The following is a 17,976-nucleotide window of genomic DNA, read 5'->3' as shown; positions in this document are numbered from 1 at the left end:
GGCGGTGCTTTCATTTCAAACCGTTGTATCTCACTTTTTATTTCATTCCTAAGTTCATGACGCAATGTGACATCACAATAAATATTGTTTATATTGTTAAATGACGTTATTGATCACAATATCTTTTTATTGACAGGTTATGTTAGGCATTATGTATGTTAGTTGTTGAAACTGTGGCAAAATGCAAGAGAATTGGTTAAAATAGTCAGTATTATTAAGTGGAGAAAAAATACAAAATTGTTGGTAAATAAAACCAGTTTTAAACCGAACATTAATTTGTGCCTTTTTATTTTAACATGTTATATTTTCAAAATTTCAAAATTGATCATTTATTGAAATAATTTTTTTGTTGGGGAAAAGGGCACACCCCTGCCACCCCCTGATATTCGCCACTGTTCTAATTAGAGCATGGCTCTCCACATAGAATAGATCCAATCCTGCCGGCAAACTCTTCATCTAAAGCATCAAACCCTCGTGTTAAAGCATCCTTGATGATGTTGTTCTCGTTCCCTGGGCCGGTGATTACCCTAAACTGATCCAAGTTTAAGGTACGACCGTTGGGAGGCTGAACTGGGAGAACCATCATCTGGGGAAGAAATAGTTTAAATCAAAGTTTATTTTCACAATATTGGACCCTGGGTTTAAGCCACACTTAGCCCCCTATTTTCCTAGCACACAAATCAGTTTTGTTGACATACAACTACTTAATAAGTCAGTTCATTGATTTTATAGCTTTATCTTATTTTTCTATTTGCTACCCCAACACTTTTTTTGTTTCTTATGCTGAAAACACCATTGTGAAACATTGCTAATTTTTATTTTATCCTTGGTGTAACGACTGTAATTTTTCTGTTGGTTTCATCTCTTTCCTATGTTAAAAAAATAGGACTGTGGTTTGACACTATATGTTATGGTTGATGCAGACATATGTAGGTACAAACTTAAGGGTCCTTCCTACCCCATGTTATGCTTAACACAACTCACCAATGCCCCTGTATCTCGCACCCTCTGTGCTGGTACGGCAACATCATCCGAAGCAAGACCATCAGTGATCAACAGAACAATATCACGAGCACTTGGTCTGTTACCATTGGTTAGCATCACATCAGCAGTGTGGTTCAATGCATTACCTGTCTTGGTACCTGGGAATACATTGTACAGGTATGCATACACACATGTTATGTTTACTATGGTTATTCTCTGCCACCTGGTTTGTGGTTACAATAAAAAAGGTCATATCAATAAAAGTATCAAAGAAATAGGAATTACCAGCAAATTGAAATTCAGTATATTAAGCTTATTTAAATATATCATTTTTTTTATACTTTTTCAACAAATATAATAACATGTCGTATTTGTTCAATATTCTTAGATTTACAATCCATAATGTTCCATATACAGGTTCAAGTACTTACCACTCCCATTGTAAGGCATCAGTTCAAACTTAGCAAGAAGGTTTTCCAAACTATTGGGGAAATCACTTAAGAGGATCTAGTGAGATGAATATATTAGTCTGGTTAAGTTATTGTTGTTATTTATATCCTTGTGGGTGGGAACTTGAGTGACTTATCCATGGTTGCCACTCCCATGCCCACAGTCGAGTTGCTGAAGCTATTGCAGTGTGTGGATAAACAGACATAACTAAATATAAGTCACCTGTGTTCTTGTATCAACCACACGGTTGTACCGCACAATCCCAAACCTTGCGAATTCATCTCTCACAGCAAAGTCACTGTAGAAATGTAAATGTTAAGGATAAAGGTAGCGAATTATCATATTTATGATCAATATGATAAGGCTATACATTTATCCCATTATAAATGGGGATTGCTTTACACACACATTGATGTAAAGGTAATCTTACTCAAGGAAACTTCTCACAAATCTTTTCATCTTCAACCAGTTTCTTCGACCAACAGAAGATGATGAGTCGAGCACGACAATGAAGTCCATCACTGCAAACGGAGGACACGGCCCTGGATGGGGGGGTTTATGGGTAAGTAATGTGTGTTAGAAGTACTGTGTGATGTTATCCTAACATGGTATAGCATATTTTGCAAGGGTGACTACTGTCCGTTCTGTTTGGTACCATACTAACAAAGCATAGTATGAAATATTTTTTAACAGTTCTTCCATTATTACCACATCAAAAATTAAAAAGCGAGAGGCCTTAACTTCAAACTTGCCCAAGGACACATACGCCGATCAGTATTAGTTTCAATGTCGAGCATTGAACCGGGTACCCTTTGGTTACAATGACGGCACCTAAACCACTGAGCCACGACGCCGGAATAATATATTGCCATCAAGATATTCACCACCATTGCCGAAACATGCTTTAATTTAAGTAGAGAAATGATGGTTTAAAAACCATGTATTGTAGTAAATAGTGGACACACAGATATCCACTCACTAAAGTAAAAAGATTCACTTACTTGTGCAGCAAGGTATTGGAGTTGACCAATTGCCGTCCATACCACAAGTGTTGCCTGTTATAGTGACTGGGTGGAGTTGGTAGTCGGTGTCACACTCAAAATTGCAGTTAGATCGAAACTTTCTTCCTCTACTGCATGATATACTGCCATGTCTGAGGGATTGTGATGGGCATACTAGGGCTGTGGGTGTAATGGGGAGGCATGAGTTAACTGTTGTCAAATAAAAGGCGTGATACTACTATTGTAGGTGTGGGTGTAATGAGAAAGGTGTGAGTTAACTATTTACTGAAATATAGACCACATTTCTAAGATTCAACAATTAATGCTCCTATTGTTGTGGGTGTGTGTGTATTTGGGTAAGAGTAATATACTTAATGGCAATTTCCAACCCAGTGGTCACTAATAGGTTGCACCAATTGTCAGCCGTACATTAAACAATCACCCACAAAGTGATATTCTAGATAAATTCACAAGTTACATATGTGGGCTCATTGTATTATAACTCTCGTGCCCCACCATGCGAGGATAAATGTGTCTTGAATTTATGCTAGATTGTAGTATCCTCAGTATTGAGAAACTATGTGTAGAATGTAGATGGACAGTAATCTACTATAACCCATCATATATACATGAACACGGTACTTAAATATTTGCATTCTCTTCCCTGCATAGAACATAAGCTGTTAAAAATAAAATAAATCTCCCATCCGTCCACGGCATGTTTGTTACCATAACATAGAGATATGCGGGTTGGGAGAAACGTAACAATGCAGTTGATGACGTAACAAGAAACTTTGTTCGCTGTTAAAAAAATCTCCGGAATGCAAAGAATTAAGATTATTATGTATATAGTGCGAAAATACACCCATGTTATAATTAGACAGTGAGCATGAGGTGTATGAATACACCATGTGTGTCTGATGTATAAGAAGACACCCATGTTATAACTCGACAGTGAGCATGAGGTGTATGAATACACCATGTGTGTCTGGTGTATAACAAGACACCCATGTTATAACTCGACAGTGAGCATGAGGTGCATAAATACACCCATATGATACAGTGTTAGGTTTAACTTACGTCTACACGTTGGTGTTGTAGCGCTCCACTGGCCGGTTCTTTCCCCTCCAACGTTGCGACAAACCGAGTAACTTGAGCCGATAAGAACGTGCTCGGGTTCGCACGAATATCTGGAATTAAATAAACTTGAGTGACTTATCCATGGTTGCCACTCCCATGCCCACAGTCAAGCTGCTGAAGCTATTGCAGTGTGTGGATAAGCAGACATGACTTTTGGTTGGTTTGGTCATATACGTTGATTAAAAGACATAAATATTTATATTTGGTAAGTTGTGTTTTGGCCAACATTTTCCAAGTAATAATAAACAAGCGACGACTTTGCGGTTGCCACGCTCCCTGCCCAGTCACGTTAACTGTGTAATTCGGTCGCCGTTGGCTCGTTTTGTTCAAGTATAATGACGTTATAACCTTTTAGAGTGGTGTGGCAACTTACGTGCATTGACTACGTAGGTTGATCCCGTCTGTACACGTCACAAAGCCGTTTTGTGGCGCAACAGGTGGTGGTGGGCACGTGATCAAGTGGCATTCCGGTTCTGGATAATTCCACGTAAAGTTCCTACCCACTCGACCTTTGGAAAGGCGTGTTTGTAAACCAAGTCGTATTAATACTCTGACTCAGCTAGATTTAATACGTGGTAAATGTAACTCATCCTCGCATGGCGGGGCAACGATAGTCGTTATAACACGGGTGTTCTGTTTTATACACTCGTGGCCGCTTATGAGTTACCACGTATGTAACTTATTATCCTCGCATGGCGGGACAACGACAGTCGTTATAACACGGGTGTTCTGTTTTATACACTCGTGGCCGCTTACGAGTTACCACGTATGTAACTTTGTGAGTAATCATTTTTACCTTCTGTGACACTGCGCCGTATACATTAGGCTTGTTCTTGCCTAAAAATAAGCCTTTGCAACTGACAGTGCTATCTATCTTACCACACAATACTATCTATCCCAATAGTGATGATAATACTTACTACAAGTCAACTGTGGTTCCCCCACCATATAGTAGCCTTCATGGCAATGGAAGTCACACGTTGATCCCTCTTTCATGTTTCCCAAGCATTGCATGTTGCTGTTGGATGGAATCGTGGGTCGGGAGGCGCATGTTGCAACAACTGTTAACATGATGTTTTAGTTATAAAGGTCAACAAAATGACAGGGGTTATAACACGCTATAAGAGTAAACTGAAATAGGAATTGAATTGAAGTTTAGAATTAAATGAAAAATAACAGCTAAAGTCAACCCACAGTGGGCTGCAAACATTTATTTAAAACAAATTATTTATTATTTTTAACTTTTATTTATACAAGATCTTAATCGTATAAAACCTCTGGCTTGGCGAATAAAACGTTGGTTTTAATAATATGTCGTTTTATCTGATGCCAAAAGATAGGATCTGTGTTTGTATTTAACTTATTTGTCCTCGCATGGCGGGGCAACGACGGTTGTTATAACAAAGGTGTTCTGTTTCACTGCTTACGAGTTACCACGTATATACCTTTAGTCTAATGATTGAATGCAACTTATTTATCCTTGTGTGGCGGTAGAAACGAGCTCGTTCTCACTTACAAGTTAACCTTTGTTAAGTACGTCACGCATGCCAATATGTAACGTTTTGTTGTATTAAAATCTCGCCTTCGTTACCGAGGCGGGTCATTACGTTAAGGATCGTTTAAGTTGGCCTTCACCTTCCGCCCACTTTCCCCGAAACACCGATACCCACATATTATCATGTTGGCTTCAACAAATCAAAGCTGATTTTAACCACGAGTTAATATTTGAGCGAATACGTCTCTGCAATTGCAACACCGAAATAACCTTGATCGTTCGGTAGCTGAGTTTCAACAAATTAAAGCTGAATTTTAAATGCGACGAGTTAGTATTTGAGCCAGAGACTCTAAACCGTTGCATTAGCAGAATAGCAACCTTAATCCTTAATCGTTACTTCGGGTAATTTTTTTTATGTACGCAGTAATTTTCCATCACTGGTGTATTGACAGTCATATATCTAAATACCAAACACTCCCTAAAACTCGACAGCGAGCATGAGGTTCACCTTAAACCCGTTATCTTAATCTTAAACCCTGAGGTTAAACACGAATGTGGTGTCTTAGGTTCATGGTATACATGGTGTGTTTGTTGTGGGTCAGAACTTGTGTATCATTCTGTATACGGGTCGTGTAAACGAACCTTATTATCTGTAAAGCCGAGAAAATTCTTTGAAAGCTTTGCCGCGAAATCAGCCTTCTTTTATCGAAGCAGGATTGTGAAATTTCCCAATTTCAGTTTTTTTACACTTCAGCGATTTAAACATAAAAAAAATAGAATTAAACCGTAAACCGTCTTACCCCAACCTACTATATTTACAGTTTAATTATATCGCATTTGGGGTAAGATGAAATATGTTCCATGTTACCCCATCCTACTATATCTATGTACCATTTAACGTTAACCCTGCCCTACCCATAAACATGTACCATCTAACTCTTACCTCGTGTACCATTAACCCCCACCCAATTGTATCTATGTACCATCTTACCCCACACTATTATACCATCTTACCCCATCCTATTTAACGTTAACCCTTACTCTAACGTTATATATATGTGCCATCTAACTCTTACCTAATGTACCATGCTGCCCCACTCAAATGTATCTATGTTCCATCTTACCCCAACCCAACTGTATATGTGTAACATCTTACCCCACCCTATCATACGCTTACCGTCATCTGGGCTGTCGAACTGCGCCATATTGTTCCAGCATGCCAGTAGCCCCGTATTGCAAAGGTCGGTATTGCAACAACATCTACACGTTGAGGTGGGCGACTTTGTGTTGCACTGTATGGGGTAGGAATCCCGTGGATTCTGTATAATATATATAGGGTCACATGAACAACATTGTCATCTATACTACTGGGTTTTGGGCAAGCTATAAGTTACCATGTAACGGAGTAGAAGCTATTGTCGTTATTTGTCTTTCACCTTATTGGCGGTAACGTTATCAGTTTCATCTATTTTGCGCGGATGAAGCGGCGTAGCTCGTGGTTAAGATGTTTACACTATGTGTGGCAGATTTAATATGTTAGTGATATGCCTTAATAAGAAAGTGGTAACAATAAGTCGGTTGTCTTGATGTTTAAAATAATTCTGCTTTATTAGTATAATCCTGGTATGCATTGGGCCTACACTAGAGTTGGCCCGTTACACCATTATTTTATATGCATATTCTATTGTATATGGGTGAGGTTCTACAGTGAGGCATGCCATGGGACCTGGGATTTAGACTAGAGTTGGCCAAGCACCCAGCATAATCCCCCCACCTGCATAACGTTATTATTACACGCATGATCTTGTTTGCATCTCTTCTCAATCAGCATCACTGACCCTTTGCGGAAGTGACGTACCTCTTCCAAACAAATGGCCTATAATGAGAAACAGTTTAAAATCAGCAGCAGCATGTGTTCACTTGTAGTATAGTGGAGTGGGGGAAGACGGGACACCGTTAGCACATAGTATCCAAATATCCTGATCGTGTTTTAAACAATTAACAACGGTCTATGCAAGTCGTGAGGATACGTCGTGAGGATATTTTATAATTCTTTAAATGTTTTTTTTGTTTTTTTTTTACCAAATGGGACGAGAAAATATATTGAAAGGGTGTCCCATCTCCCCCCAACCTTTTGTATAATGTTTTTATTATAGAATATGCTGACAGATTACGCTGTTGATCGCTATCGTAACGGAATATTCTTTATCTTTAAATGCGATCAATCTTTAGATAAATCATCAAAGAGACGGAATATAAACGACAGTCGGTAAAACACGCTATTGCTAAATTATAAAGAAATATTATAAACCTTTGCTGTCTGCAGGCGTATTACATTTGTTGAAACAGCTCGTGTCCGTAACGCCGTTCGACGTCTTGAATATAGTAGTGTGGGAAAGATGGGACACCTTTAGCGCATAATATCTAAATATCCTGATCGTGTTTTAAACAGTTAACAACGGTCTATGGGAGAGGGTACGGTTTTATGTTTCTTTGAATTTTCTTTGTTTACTACCAATTTGGGCGAAATGATGTCCCATCTTCCCCACTCTACTATATTTTCACTCACCGTGAATGACACGTATAATGAATTGTCAGAAGGACTGTTTTAGAAAACGATTACACGGAAAGGAAACGGGTTATTAGTAAAATAACGAAGTATTTTTCACCTAATATTATATTTTTAAATTTCAATATTATAAATAGGAATTAAAATGACGTTATCAAATTTATGACGCATGTTAGACGTCATAATGCCGACTTACGTTCATTTCGTTGCATTGAACAATTTGTCCGTGACGTAAACAATGGTCGTTTGTTGGGGCATTGTGACACTGCCAACAACTCAATGCTGTATGGAAGTTATGACGTATTAGTAATATTTATGACGTCATGTTCGTATTAAATCAAATATTAGGTGACGTCATACATCTGCTAGTATAATATAGAGAATTTTACGAATTGCAGCCTCGCGTTTAACGAAACTATAAATCTTAGAACGATATATGTCCTTACTTGCCTAAAAAAACTTAAAACTGTTTAAATTAACGTAAACAAAACAATTTTTATAACGTAACTTATATATACTGCGGTGGGGTATAAGATGGATACCGTTAGCACATAATATCCCATATTTCCGAATCGTGTTTTAAACAATCAACAACGTCTTTTTATTATACCGGCGTTGTAAATTGTCAAAAACACGTTTATGAAATATGGGATATTATGTGCTAAGAGTGTCCCATCTTACCCCACCATGCTATACACCTAAATACGTCTTACCTTGTGTTAATGGGAGTATTGAACATAGAATGAAACCGAACGTTCGAATCATGATGGCTGGAATGAAGGAAAGTTCGCCTACGATGTTACTTATAATCTGTAGGTTAAGCTGCCGTGGTTAAGTTGTATACGCTTCGAGGGATTTAAGATATCTCCACGCGTTATGGGATAATCAATACGCGGTAATTAACAGATCAAACTAATTACTCTATAACACGAATTCCGCTAGAATCTAGGACTTAATAATAACAAAAATTCCAAAGAGAACCGCTTACAAAGTTACATAGCCTACTTAGTAACTCGTAAGCGGGCACAAGGTGTATGAAACAGAACACCCGTGTTATAATGACTGTCGTTGCCCCGCCCTGCGAGGATAAAATAAGTTACATACATTCAATATTCCAGGCAGACAGCCACGCATTCGTAAGCATACTGCCGTAATAAACCACATTGTAAATGTGCTGTATTTATATTCCATAAACTGGACAAACCAGAAATTAAAATCATCCTAGTGTACCTTGGGGGTTGGCACCAACATACCTTTACGTCACAATACGAACTCTACGTTACAATGTCTTATATAACAACGCCAAGAATGCAAATGGACATTTCACGCTTTATGAAGGACAAGCAACGACGTTACGTCTTTGGTTCTAAACTTAGCTGGAAAAATAATCACAGAATCCGGATTTACCTGTAGTGCCGCCCGATTTAGGGTTACAGGCCACGCTGAAGTGTCCACACTTCAGCAACGGTAAGTGACCTTACGCTAATGTTTGTTTTTGCGCGATTTACAAAATGTCAAACATAATTGAACTTAAATATTTCGGGTTATCAGCCAGTAACACAAAGCTTCGCATTTTTGATTGACTGCCAAATATTAAAGGTGTAATTCTCATCACGTTGTAAACCTATATATATATACAGACTTTAATCATCTAAGTTCTTCTAAGACATTTTTTAAGTTGTTTAACCGCCATTTTCATATGATTAATAATTCAATATAGAGTGGGGTGGGGGAAATGGGACACCTTTAACACATAATATCTAAATATCCTGATCTTGTTTTAAACAATTACCAACGGAAATGGGAGTCTTGAGGATACGGTTTTATATTTCTTTTCTTGTTTTTGTTTGTTTACAACCAAGTTGGAGGAGCACATAGAATGAAAATGTATTCCATGTTCTCCCGCCCTACTATATGATTATTAGTTTTGTTTTAAAGAGAAATCGTATGGCGATACTTCAAACATATAACCTGTGATGAATAAAATGTATGTAACGGAACTAATATCAAATGATCGTATAGCAAAACTGAGCGTTAGAATATACGCCGTGGACGAATGGATAGGCGCTCACATCGTAACCAAAAGGTATTGATTTCAAGCCTCGCCGCTGCCACCATTGTATGCGCTTTCTTTAGTAATACGCTTAATTTCTCCTAGTAGTCACTAATTGGATGTCCAAATGGACACCCACACATTCTCGCTTTAATTTATGTCCCTCCCCTATGCATTGCACTACCTAACGCCACCTTGTGACAGGTAACCAAGCAACGACGCTTTGTTGAAAATAATTTCTTAAATTTTGTTTCAAAACATTTATTTTATTGCAGGCACGTTATCAAGGAATGTATTTATAAAAAATGTTAATTTTACAAAAACTATACAACATGATCAGTAGTTCATTATGCCTGGTAGCGACAGCAGTAAAATAAGAATAGGATATTGTTTTTGTGTTTAATAGCTGCTAATTATTACTATATTCACCATAAATGGAACCAAGTTTCATTATTCATGTCTCAATATTATTTCCAAATGGCAAATATAACTCTTTTTTTATTTTAACTTGTGTGTTTTGAAATTGCCAGCTACAATTTTAAATTTACTATCTTTATGTTTCATTGTTTATGTCACATTACCTGTTCTGTTTGAAATTGTTTATAATTCTAAACTCACTGACTTTGTTCCACAGATATAACTTACATTGTAACACCAACCCTAATATATTGGTTGCACAACCAACCAACATGACGAGCTCAATCTTCTCTGAGATGGATTGGGACGAAGGGATTGCGATGCCCGTCGCTAATAATGAGAATAAACTAATGGAAGATGAGGTTCGTTGTTGATTGATGGATGTGATTTATTATTCCAATTACTTGTTGCCCACCTTCGTGATTCTGATACTTAACAATATTTTTAACAGGATTGGATTCGTTGTTGAATACAACTTATTTGTCTTTTTTTATTATTGGGTGTTATGTTTCATACACCTGGTGCGCGCTTACGAGTTACCACGTTTGTAACTTATTTATCTTCGCGCGACATTCGTTATAACATGGGTGCCATACTCCCACAGTGGTGGCAACGTGTAGTTACCACTGGATTGGAGCAATTACTGTAATAGATGTTGCTCAAAGACACACACACACGTAATGGTAGCAGCGAACAGCCTTGAACCAGTAACCTTTAGACTGAAGCTTTGAGCTACTGTGCTTTTTTACGACAAGAAATGTTGTCAGACCTAAGATTTATGTCAGAGTTGTTTATTACCTCATAATACTTTGTGCTTCACGACCACCAATCAACAATCCTTTGCTTCCAGTTGCTACGAATGCAGAAGGAGATCTCACTTTACAGCGGCGACGTGGCGGATCATGACGATAGAATCCATAACATGAGTCAACATTTAAAGAACGTTCGGCAAGAACTCACTCATAACTTGGTAAGTTATCGATAAGTTGCATAATATACTCTTAGTGGGTGGAGTCAAATAAAATATACAACTTATTTATCGGCGAGACTGGGAAAAGATTGGGCACCTTTTCATTGTATTTTCTCGTTCCATTTGGTATTAAACAAATAATATTTATAGAATTATAAAATCTTATCCTAACGACTCTCATAGACCATTGTTAATTGTTTAAAATAAGATCAGGATATTTGGATATTATGTGATAAAAGTGTCCCATCTTCCCCCACATAACTCTATAGCATTCATGGCAACCCATGAAAGGCATGTTATAGTTCACCATGTTTATACATTCCCCCAACATTCCACGCAGGAGTTAATCAACGCACACACAAGGGAACTTGAGACAGAGGAACATTTGAACTCGATCGCGGAGCGTGAAAATGGGAGGTTGAATCAAGAGATGTTGAGGTTGGATAAAGACCTTCATAAGATGAGGGAGAAGAGAAATAACTTTGAGGTTCGTTGGGAGTTCACGTTATTTGTGGTTTCATTTATTTAGATAAATGGTTCCCACTTACTGTTTATATCAACAATATACAATACCAGTTGTTAATGTATTTTAATTGTTGTCAATCTATTGTAGACATACCACCACAACATGTAAGTCTTCCAGGGTGGGGGGCAAGTGACTTATTTATTTTTTAATCAAACAAATTAACATTGAAAGTAAAAGAATGCATTTTCACTTTAAAATGTAAAACAAATCTAGGCTTAATTAAAAGTCCATTAACCACACTTTTTGGTAAGTTACATTATAAATATAACAGAACAAGATTCCAATCCATATATATGTTCATATTATATAACTATATTTGTTCATATTATACAACTAAGTCAACTATATATGTTCATATTTACAACTATATTTGTTCGTATTATCCGAATTCCCTACAGAACAAGATCTTCATTCAAAGTCAACAACTTGAGGAGTTTAAGTCCCAGATGAATTGGGATCAACAAGCATTAGAAGCTTGGTTGGAGGAGTCAGCACGAAGAGATGAAGACGCAATTACTCTGCAGAAATATTCAACGTAGGTTAAAGAGATAACAGTTTATTATGTAAATTAAACTGTTAACAAGGATCTGTGCAAATATTTTACTTGGGTTTTATTAAGAAAAACATTTTGTCCACCACCATGAGCGACATACTTTTAAAATAAAAAGCAAATAATAATGGGTAGCTATGTCTGGCAAGGTCTTGTCTTTCAGGTAAAATATAATCCAAATAAATACCAGAACCCATGGGATACTTTACAGTCGAATGTTATCCTCACACATGTGGGTAATAGTGTAAAAAAACTTATAATATTAAATTAACAGCCAAGATCAGTCAAAGTCAAAGGAGTTAGCGTTGTTGATGGGTCACCTCACTGAGGAAGCGCAGAAGAAACGTAAATATTTGGATCATGAAACGACCGAGACATTGACAGCGCAGGTTGGATGGTGTTGTTATAACACAGGTGCGGGCAATGACAGTCGGTATAACACGGGTGTTCTGTTTCATACACCTCGTGCCAGCTTACGAGTTACCACATATGTAACTTATTTATCCTCACATGGCAACGACAGTCGTGCACGCTTATTAGTTTTTTAAACCCGTTATACTCAGATTACGCGGCAAATACTCTTTTTTAGCATGCCAAAAAAATCAATTAAACAATCTCCCATATTAAAATAAACATAAGTGTCACATTTATGATTTTCCTTAAGAAATTACTTAATATTTCCTCCTAGATTGAGTTGGATAAAACAGCTGAAGAATTCCGCAAAGCACACGCCGATCGTCAGCGATTGATCGCGCAGTGGGAAGTTACTATTGAACAAATGCAAAGGAGGGATAGGGAGATGGACCAAGCTGCTCTGGTGGGTGTGGTTGTATGTGTGTGTGTTGTGATATGTATTGTACGTGTGTCAGGCATATAAGTGTGTGGCTTCCCATTGTTTAGTGTTTTAAAATATACTGTAAAGGTGGCTGTACACAGTATCCGGCATGCGAATTCGCTTGCAAACCCGTGTCCAATTCCGCATGCAGCAGCGAAACTGGGACAAAACAGACAAAACAGACCAATTGTGTACAGCCCCTTTTAGTTGTGCTTGGTCATGCTGTCCGAATATGATTTCCATGTAAGTGACACAGAAGACATTGCGAGACATCCAAAACATTTTTAGAAACATCATTTACACAACATGCGCTGAAGCTTTTTGCAGCCTATATATAAACACTTGTGTTTTAGGTCATATAAACCATTGTACCCTTGTACCTTACTATGTGTTAAATATGAGTACATAGTTTGAACTTCCATACATACAGGGATTGGCCAAAGTAAAGGAAGAGGTTCGGCAGCGAGAGCAAGTTATTAAAGGTGGGGTTATGTTTGGATGGTTGGGTAAAAAAGTTACCGAGTGGCCATGGATGTTGGGTGCCTTGGTAGCTTTGTAGCTAAGCGTCTAAAGTGTGGTTTTGGGTGTGGGATATAAGCAAAGTTTGGTCCATGAATCCACGAAGTTACTTGTTGACTTGTTTTATATATGTGTTTGTAACTTGTGGTCATATTAAGGTTCATTGTTTAAGCTACTTGTGGTCGCGGGTGTTAAGTGTATTTGAATGGTAGCTTTGTAGCAAGCCGTGGTCTAAAGTGTGGTTTGGGCCTGGGATATAAACTAGAGTCTGCCCATTACCACCTAAGATTTCAACATAACATGATAATTACTGTCATCTCTAGTACAACAGATTTTGATTGTAAAACAACCAAAGTTTTGACGACCCATTTCAGTCTAACACATTGTGTTTGTTGCTTAGGAAACAATCTTCCCTTGAGAGTTATAACATCTATAATATATGGGTGAAGTCCTATTCAAGCTAATTTCGCCCATTAACGCATATATATAAACATATCTTTTTCATTTATTGCTCAGGTAAACAATCATTTATCGAAAGAAATATTATATGGGTGATTTGCCCTGTAACCCCGATATATAAACATAACATTGTATTCACCCAGAGAAACAATCCTTCCTTGAAAGTGAGGTTGAAAACAACCAGGAAATGGAAAAGAAGATTTCCCTCGAGGAAAGATACGCCGCTAAGTTGAGGATTGATCTACAAGCACATGAGAATGCAAGGACCCAACTACAAGATGAGGTAAGGATGTACCAATGTATTGTGTGGTGGTGGGGGTGGTTGTTGTATGGGTGGCCTGTTACATTATATGTACAGGAGCTTCGTGAGTTACGGCGTGAACTCTAAGATGAAGTGAATCTATTCTATGTATATCAGGTTGGAATCGTTTACATTGAAGGAGTGAATACAACTTATTGAATACAACTTATTTATCCTCGCATGGCAGAGCAACGACAGTCGTTATAACAGGGGTGTTCTGTTTCATACACCTCATGCCCGCTTACAAGTTACTACGTATGTAACTTATTTATCCTCGCATGGCGGGCAACGACAGTCGTTATAACACAGGTGTTCTGTTTCATACACCTCATGCCCGCTTACAAGTTACTACGTATGTAACTTATTTATCCTCGCATGGCGGGCAACGACAGTCGTTATAACACAGGTGTTCTGTTTCATACACCTCGTGCCTGCTTACAAGTTACCACGTTGTAACTTTATGGGTGATTGTTTTTCTGTAGGACAATCACACTGGGTTGGAGGTGTTTTGGACACATCCACCCACAATAGTAGCACCGTCAAGCGTTATATGTTCACTAAATGCAACCATATGTTCCAAGTGAGCACACACTCATACTAAGTGTGTGCCCACAATAGTAACAGCTGGAAGCTTTAACCAATCACTAAATGCAACCTGATGTTCCAACAGCTTGACACGTTGAAATACACGGTTGAACGAACAGCATCGGACTTGGAGACGATGAAGACGAACGTTGCGCAACTTAGGAAGGAAATCATCAACAAACAAGATAAGTAAGTTATCGTGTCTACTTATCCACACACTGCAATAGCTTCAGCAACTCGACTGTGGGCATGGGAGTGGCAACCATGGATAAGTCACTAAAGTTCCCACCCACGAGGATATAAATGACCAAACCAACCAAAAGTCATGTCTGTTTATCCACACACTGCAATAGCTTCAGCAGCTCGACTGTGGGCATGGGAGTGGCAACCATGGATAAGTCACTAAAGTTCCCACCCACGAGGACATAAATGACCAAACCAACATAAGTAAGTCATGTGCTGTTTATCCACACACTGCAATAACTTCAGCAACTCGACGATGGGCATGGGAGTGGCAACCATAGATAAGTCACTAAAGTTCCCACCCACGAGGATATAAATGACCAAACCAACCAAAAGTCATGTCTGCTTATCCACACACTGCAATAGCTTCAGCAGCTCGACTGTGGGCATGGGAGTGGCAACCATGGATAAGTCACTAAAGTTCCCACCCACGAGGACATAAATGACCAAACCAACCAAAAGTCATGTCTGCTTATCCACACACTGCAATAGCTTCAGCAACTCGACTGTGGGCATGGGAGTGGCAACCATGGATAAGTCACTCAAGTTCCCACCCATAAGGATATAAATGACAAAAATAAGATGCCGTGCCACTGCTACCATTGTGGGCATTTGTGTCTTTGGGCAACATACTTATTGGTAGTTGGACAAACACATAACAGTAACGGGTTGTTTAAATTGTCAGTAATAGATGCAAATAATTGCCCACAAAGTTACGTACGTGGTAACTCGTAAGCGGACACGAGGTGTATGAAACAGAACACCCGTGTTATAACGACTGTTGTTGCCCCACCACACGAGGATAAATAAGTAACAAACACTCACATAACCACCCACGTAGGTTACAACAAGCGAGCATCACCCGGAGCGAACTCCAGGACAAAGTTGAAGCAGCAGGTAGAGGTGCGTTGTCGGCCGAGCAGAGAGCTGAGCTTGCCGCACAAGCTTTGATGGAGGAAGAAGAAAACGTGAAGAATTTGGATCGAGAGTTGACGAGGATGAGGGAGATTCAGTTCAAGAAGAAACAAGTAAGAGGCCTCCTCTTGGGGGGTTAATGAAGGGGGTTCTGCTTGTTATGGTAGGTGGGGGTTATTAGGCGTGTTAATGTGAAAAGTTGAAATGGGACATAAAGTGAGGGGGGTGGTCCTAATTTGTGAAGGGTTCTGAGGAGGTGTGTGGCTTTAATTAGGTAGGGTTCTGAGGAGGGGTCATGATTGTGGGGGGGGGTTAATGGAGGATGGGGTGTAAGGTGGGGTTGTGTTGTCAGTGTGATTAATTAGTACGATTCATCTGTGGAAGTTGGGGTATGGGGTTGTCAATTTTAAGGCTTCTAGGAATCTTATGTTTCAGGGGACTCCATGGGGTAGGCAATGTTAGTAAAGTTAAAAAGGTTAAAAATGGTAAAATTAAGGTTTTAGTCTGTTTAGTGCAATAGCTTTGGATTAAAGGGTCACCATACTTTGTGTATAAGTGAGATATATAGTATAAGTGAGAAAAGTTAAAATTCCAGATCATTGTAAAAACATTGCGCTTTTTAGAAATTTAGATGATGGTATGTATTTAGAAGGTTTATGTTTTTATTTATATGCGATAAAATTACTTCTTGATATATTAGATTAAAAAGGAACTCATATGTTCATTGTGTTGTTTTTTTTACAGGAATTGTTCGAAATTTCAACAAAAGAGAAAAACCTCGCTGCGGAGATCCAGGGAAGCCGAGCAGCGAACCGGAACCTGTCGTCACGCTTGAAGAAACTCGACCAACAATCGATCAAACAACAAGAAATCATTTATAACCAGGTGGGTGGGTTGGTTGTAACGGGCTGCATAAAATGGGTGGTTCAATGTGCTACAATAAAATGGAAATAGATGGTGATATAGTTATAAAGGTGTTGTATTATGACATGGGGTTTGTATATTGCATTACACTGAAAGTAAAAAGATAGCAGGCTGAGGTCGGTGGAAGGGTATGGCCGTTTTATTGAGATTTAAGAATGGTTTTGTGACATGTGTACGATAATAGTCGTTAAGTGTCCTGGTCAAGAACACAGATTTCCCCAATGGTACCATCACCGAGCCTCGAATCCAGTATCCTTTGATTGCAATGATAACTCAACCAACCTCCCAAACAGGACTTCACAGTTCAACAATTAGAGCGACGACTTGCGCATATGCAAGGTGACGTAAACACCGAAGAGAGGAAGGAACTGGAAGCGAAGATTGAACAACTTACTAAAACTTTGGATGAAAAGACTGCGGTTCATACGCTGCTTACCACACAACTTAAGAGGTTGCAGGTAAGATGGTTGGTTTGTGGCGTTATGTTGTAAGTTTATTTATATATTTAAATATGGTTACGAATCTCAAATTTATGGGAGTGGCAACCATGGATAAGTCACTCAAGTTCCCACCCACGAGGATATAAATGACCAAACCAACCAAAAGTCATGCCTGCTTATCCACACACTGCAATAGTTTCAGCAGCTCGACTGTGGGCATGGGAGTGGCAACCATGAATGAGTCACTCAAGTTCCCACCCACGAGGATATAAATGACCAAACCAACCAAAAGTCATGTCTGCTTATCCACACACTGCAATAGCTTCAGCAGTTCGACTGTGGGCATGGGAGTGGCAACCATGGATAAGTCACTCAAGTTCCCCCCCACGAGAATATAAATGACCAAACCAACCAAAAGTCATGTCTGCTTATCCACACACTGCAATAGCTTCAGCAGCTCGACTGTGGGCATGGGAGTGGCAACCATGGATAAGTCACTCAAGTACCCACCCACGAGAATATAACTGACCAAAAGAATCAAAAGTCATGTCTGGTTATCCATACACTGCAATAACTGCAGCAGTTCGACTGTGGGCTGGG

At 38.8% G+C, this 17,976-nt stretch overlaps 2 protein-coding genes across 2 annotated transcripts in view; one reads left to right on the top strand and one right to left on the bottom strand.

The window, feature by feature from the left end:
- Positions 1-75: 75 nt before the first annotated feature.
- On the bottom strand, positions 76-8,562 carry LOC100180078 (E-selectin-like). The gene is made up of 13 exons (XM_002122004.5): positions 8,353-8,562; positions 7,836-7,921; positions 6,845-6,946; positions 6,248-6,389; positions 4,496-4,636; positions 3,949-4,084; positions 3,516-3,625; positions 2,436-2,615; positions 1,865-1,976; positions 1,657-1,732; positions 1,416-1,491; positions 985-1,142; positions 76-586 (listed from the first exon to the last, which is right to left on the bottom strand). Exons 1-13 carry the CDS (start codon positions 8,402-8,404, stop codon positions 398-400), a joined length of 1,560 nt encoding a protein of 519 aa, XP_002122040.3. The 5' UTR covers positions 8,405-8,562; the 3' UTR covers positions 76-397.
- A 1,266-nt stretch (positions 8,563-9,828) lies between these two features.
- Positions 9,829-17,976, top strand: part of LOC100184083 (coiled-coil domain-containing protein 39-like) — a 13,671-nt gene continuing 5,523 nt past the window's right edge. The window contains exons 1-13 of the mRNA XM_009862696.3: positions 9,829-9,896; positions 10,327-10,471; positions 10,960-11,079; positions 11,420-11,566; positions 12,004-12,140; positions 12,430-12,544; positions 12,844-12,972; positions 13,421-13,472; positions 14,112-14,251; positions 14,940-15,043; positions 15,939-16,125; positions 16,757-16,897; positions 17,230-17,394. Of these exons, the coding sequence (XP_009860998.2) occupies positions 9,850-9,896; positions 10,327-10,471; positions 10,960-11,079; positions 11,420-11,566; positions 12,004-12,140; positions 12,430-12,544; positions 12,844-12,972; positions 13,421-13,472; positions 14,112-14,251; positions 14,940-15,043; positions 15,939-16,125; positions 16,757-16,897; positions 17,230-17,394 (1,629 nt within the window). The 5' untranslated portion in view covers positions 9,829-9,849. The remainder of the gene's footprint in view (positions 9,897-10,326; positions 10,472-10,959; positions 11,080-11,419; positions 11,567-12,003; positions 12,141-12,429; positions 12,545-12,843; positions 12,973-13,420; positions 13,473-14,111; positions 14,252-14,939; positions 15,044-15,938; positions 16,126-16,756; positions 16,898-17,229; positions 17,395-17,976) is intronic.

Source organism: Ciona intestinalis, unplaced genomic scaffold (assembly GCF_000224145.3).
Source record: "Ciona intestinalis unplaced genomic scaffold, KH HT000030.2, whole genome shotgun sequence".
In the NCBI taxonomy this organism is placed as follows: Eukaryota; Metazoa; Chordata; class Ascidiacea; order Phlebobranchia; family Cionidae; genus Ciona; species Ciona intestinalis.
The sequence above is the reverse complement of the archived record's forward strand: the minus strand, read 5'-3'. Positions and strand labels throughout refer to the sequence as shown.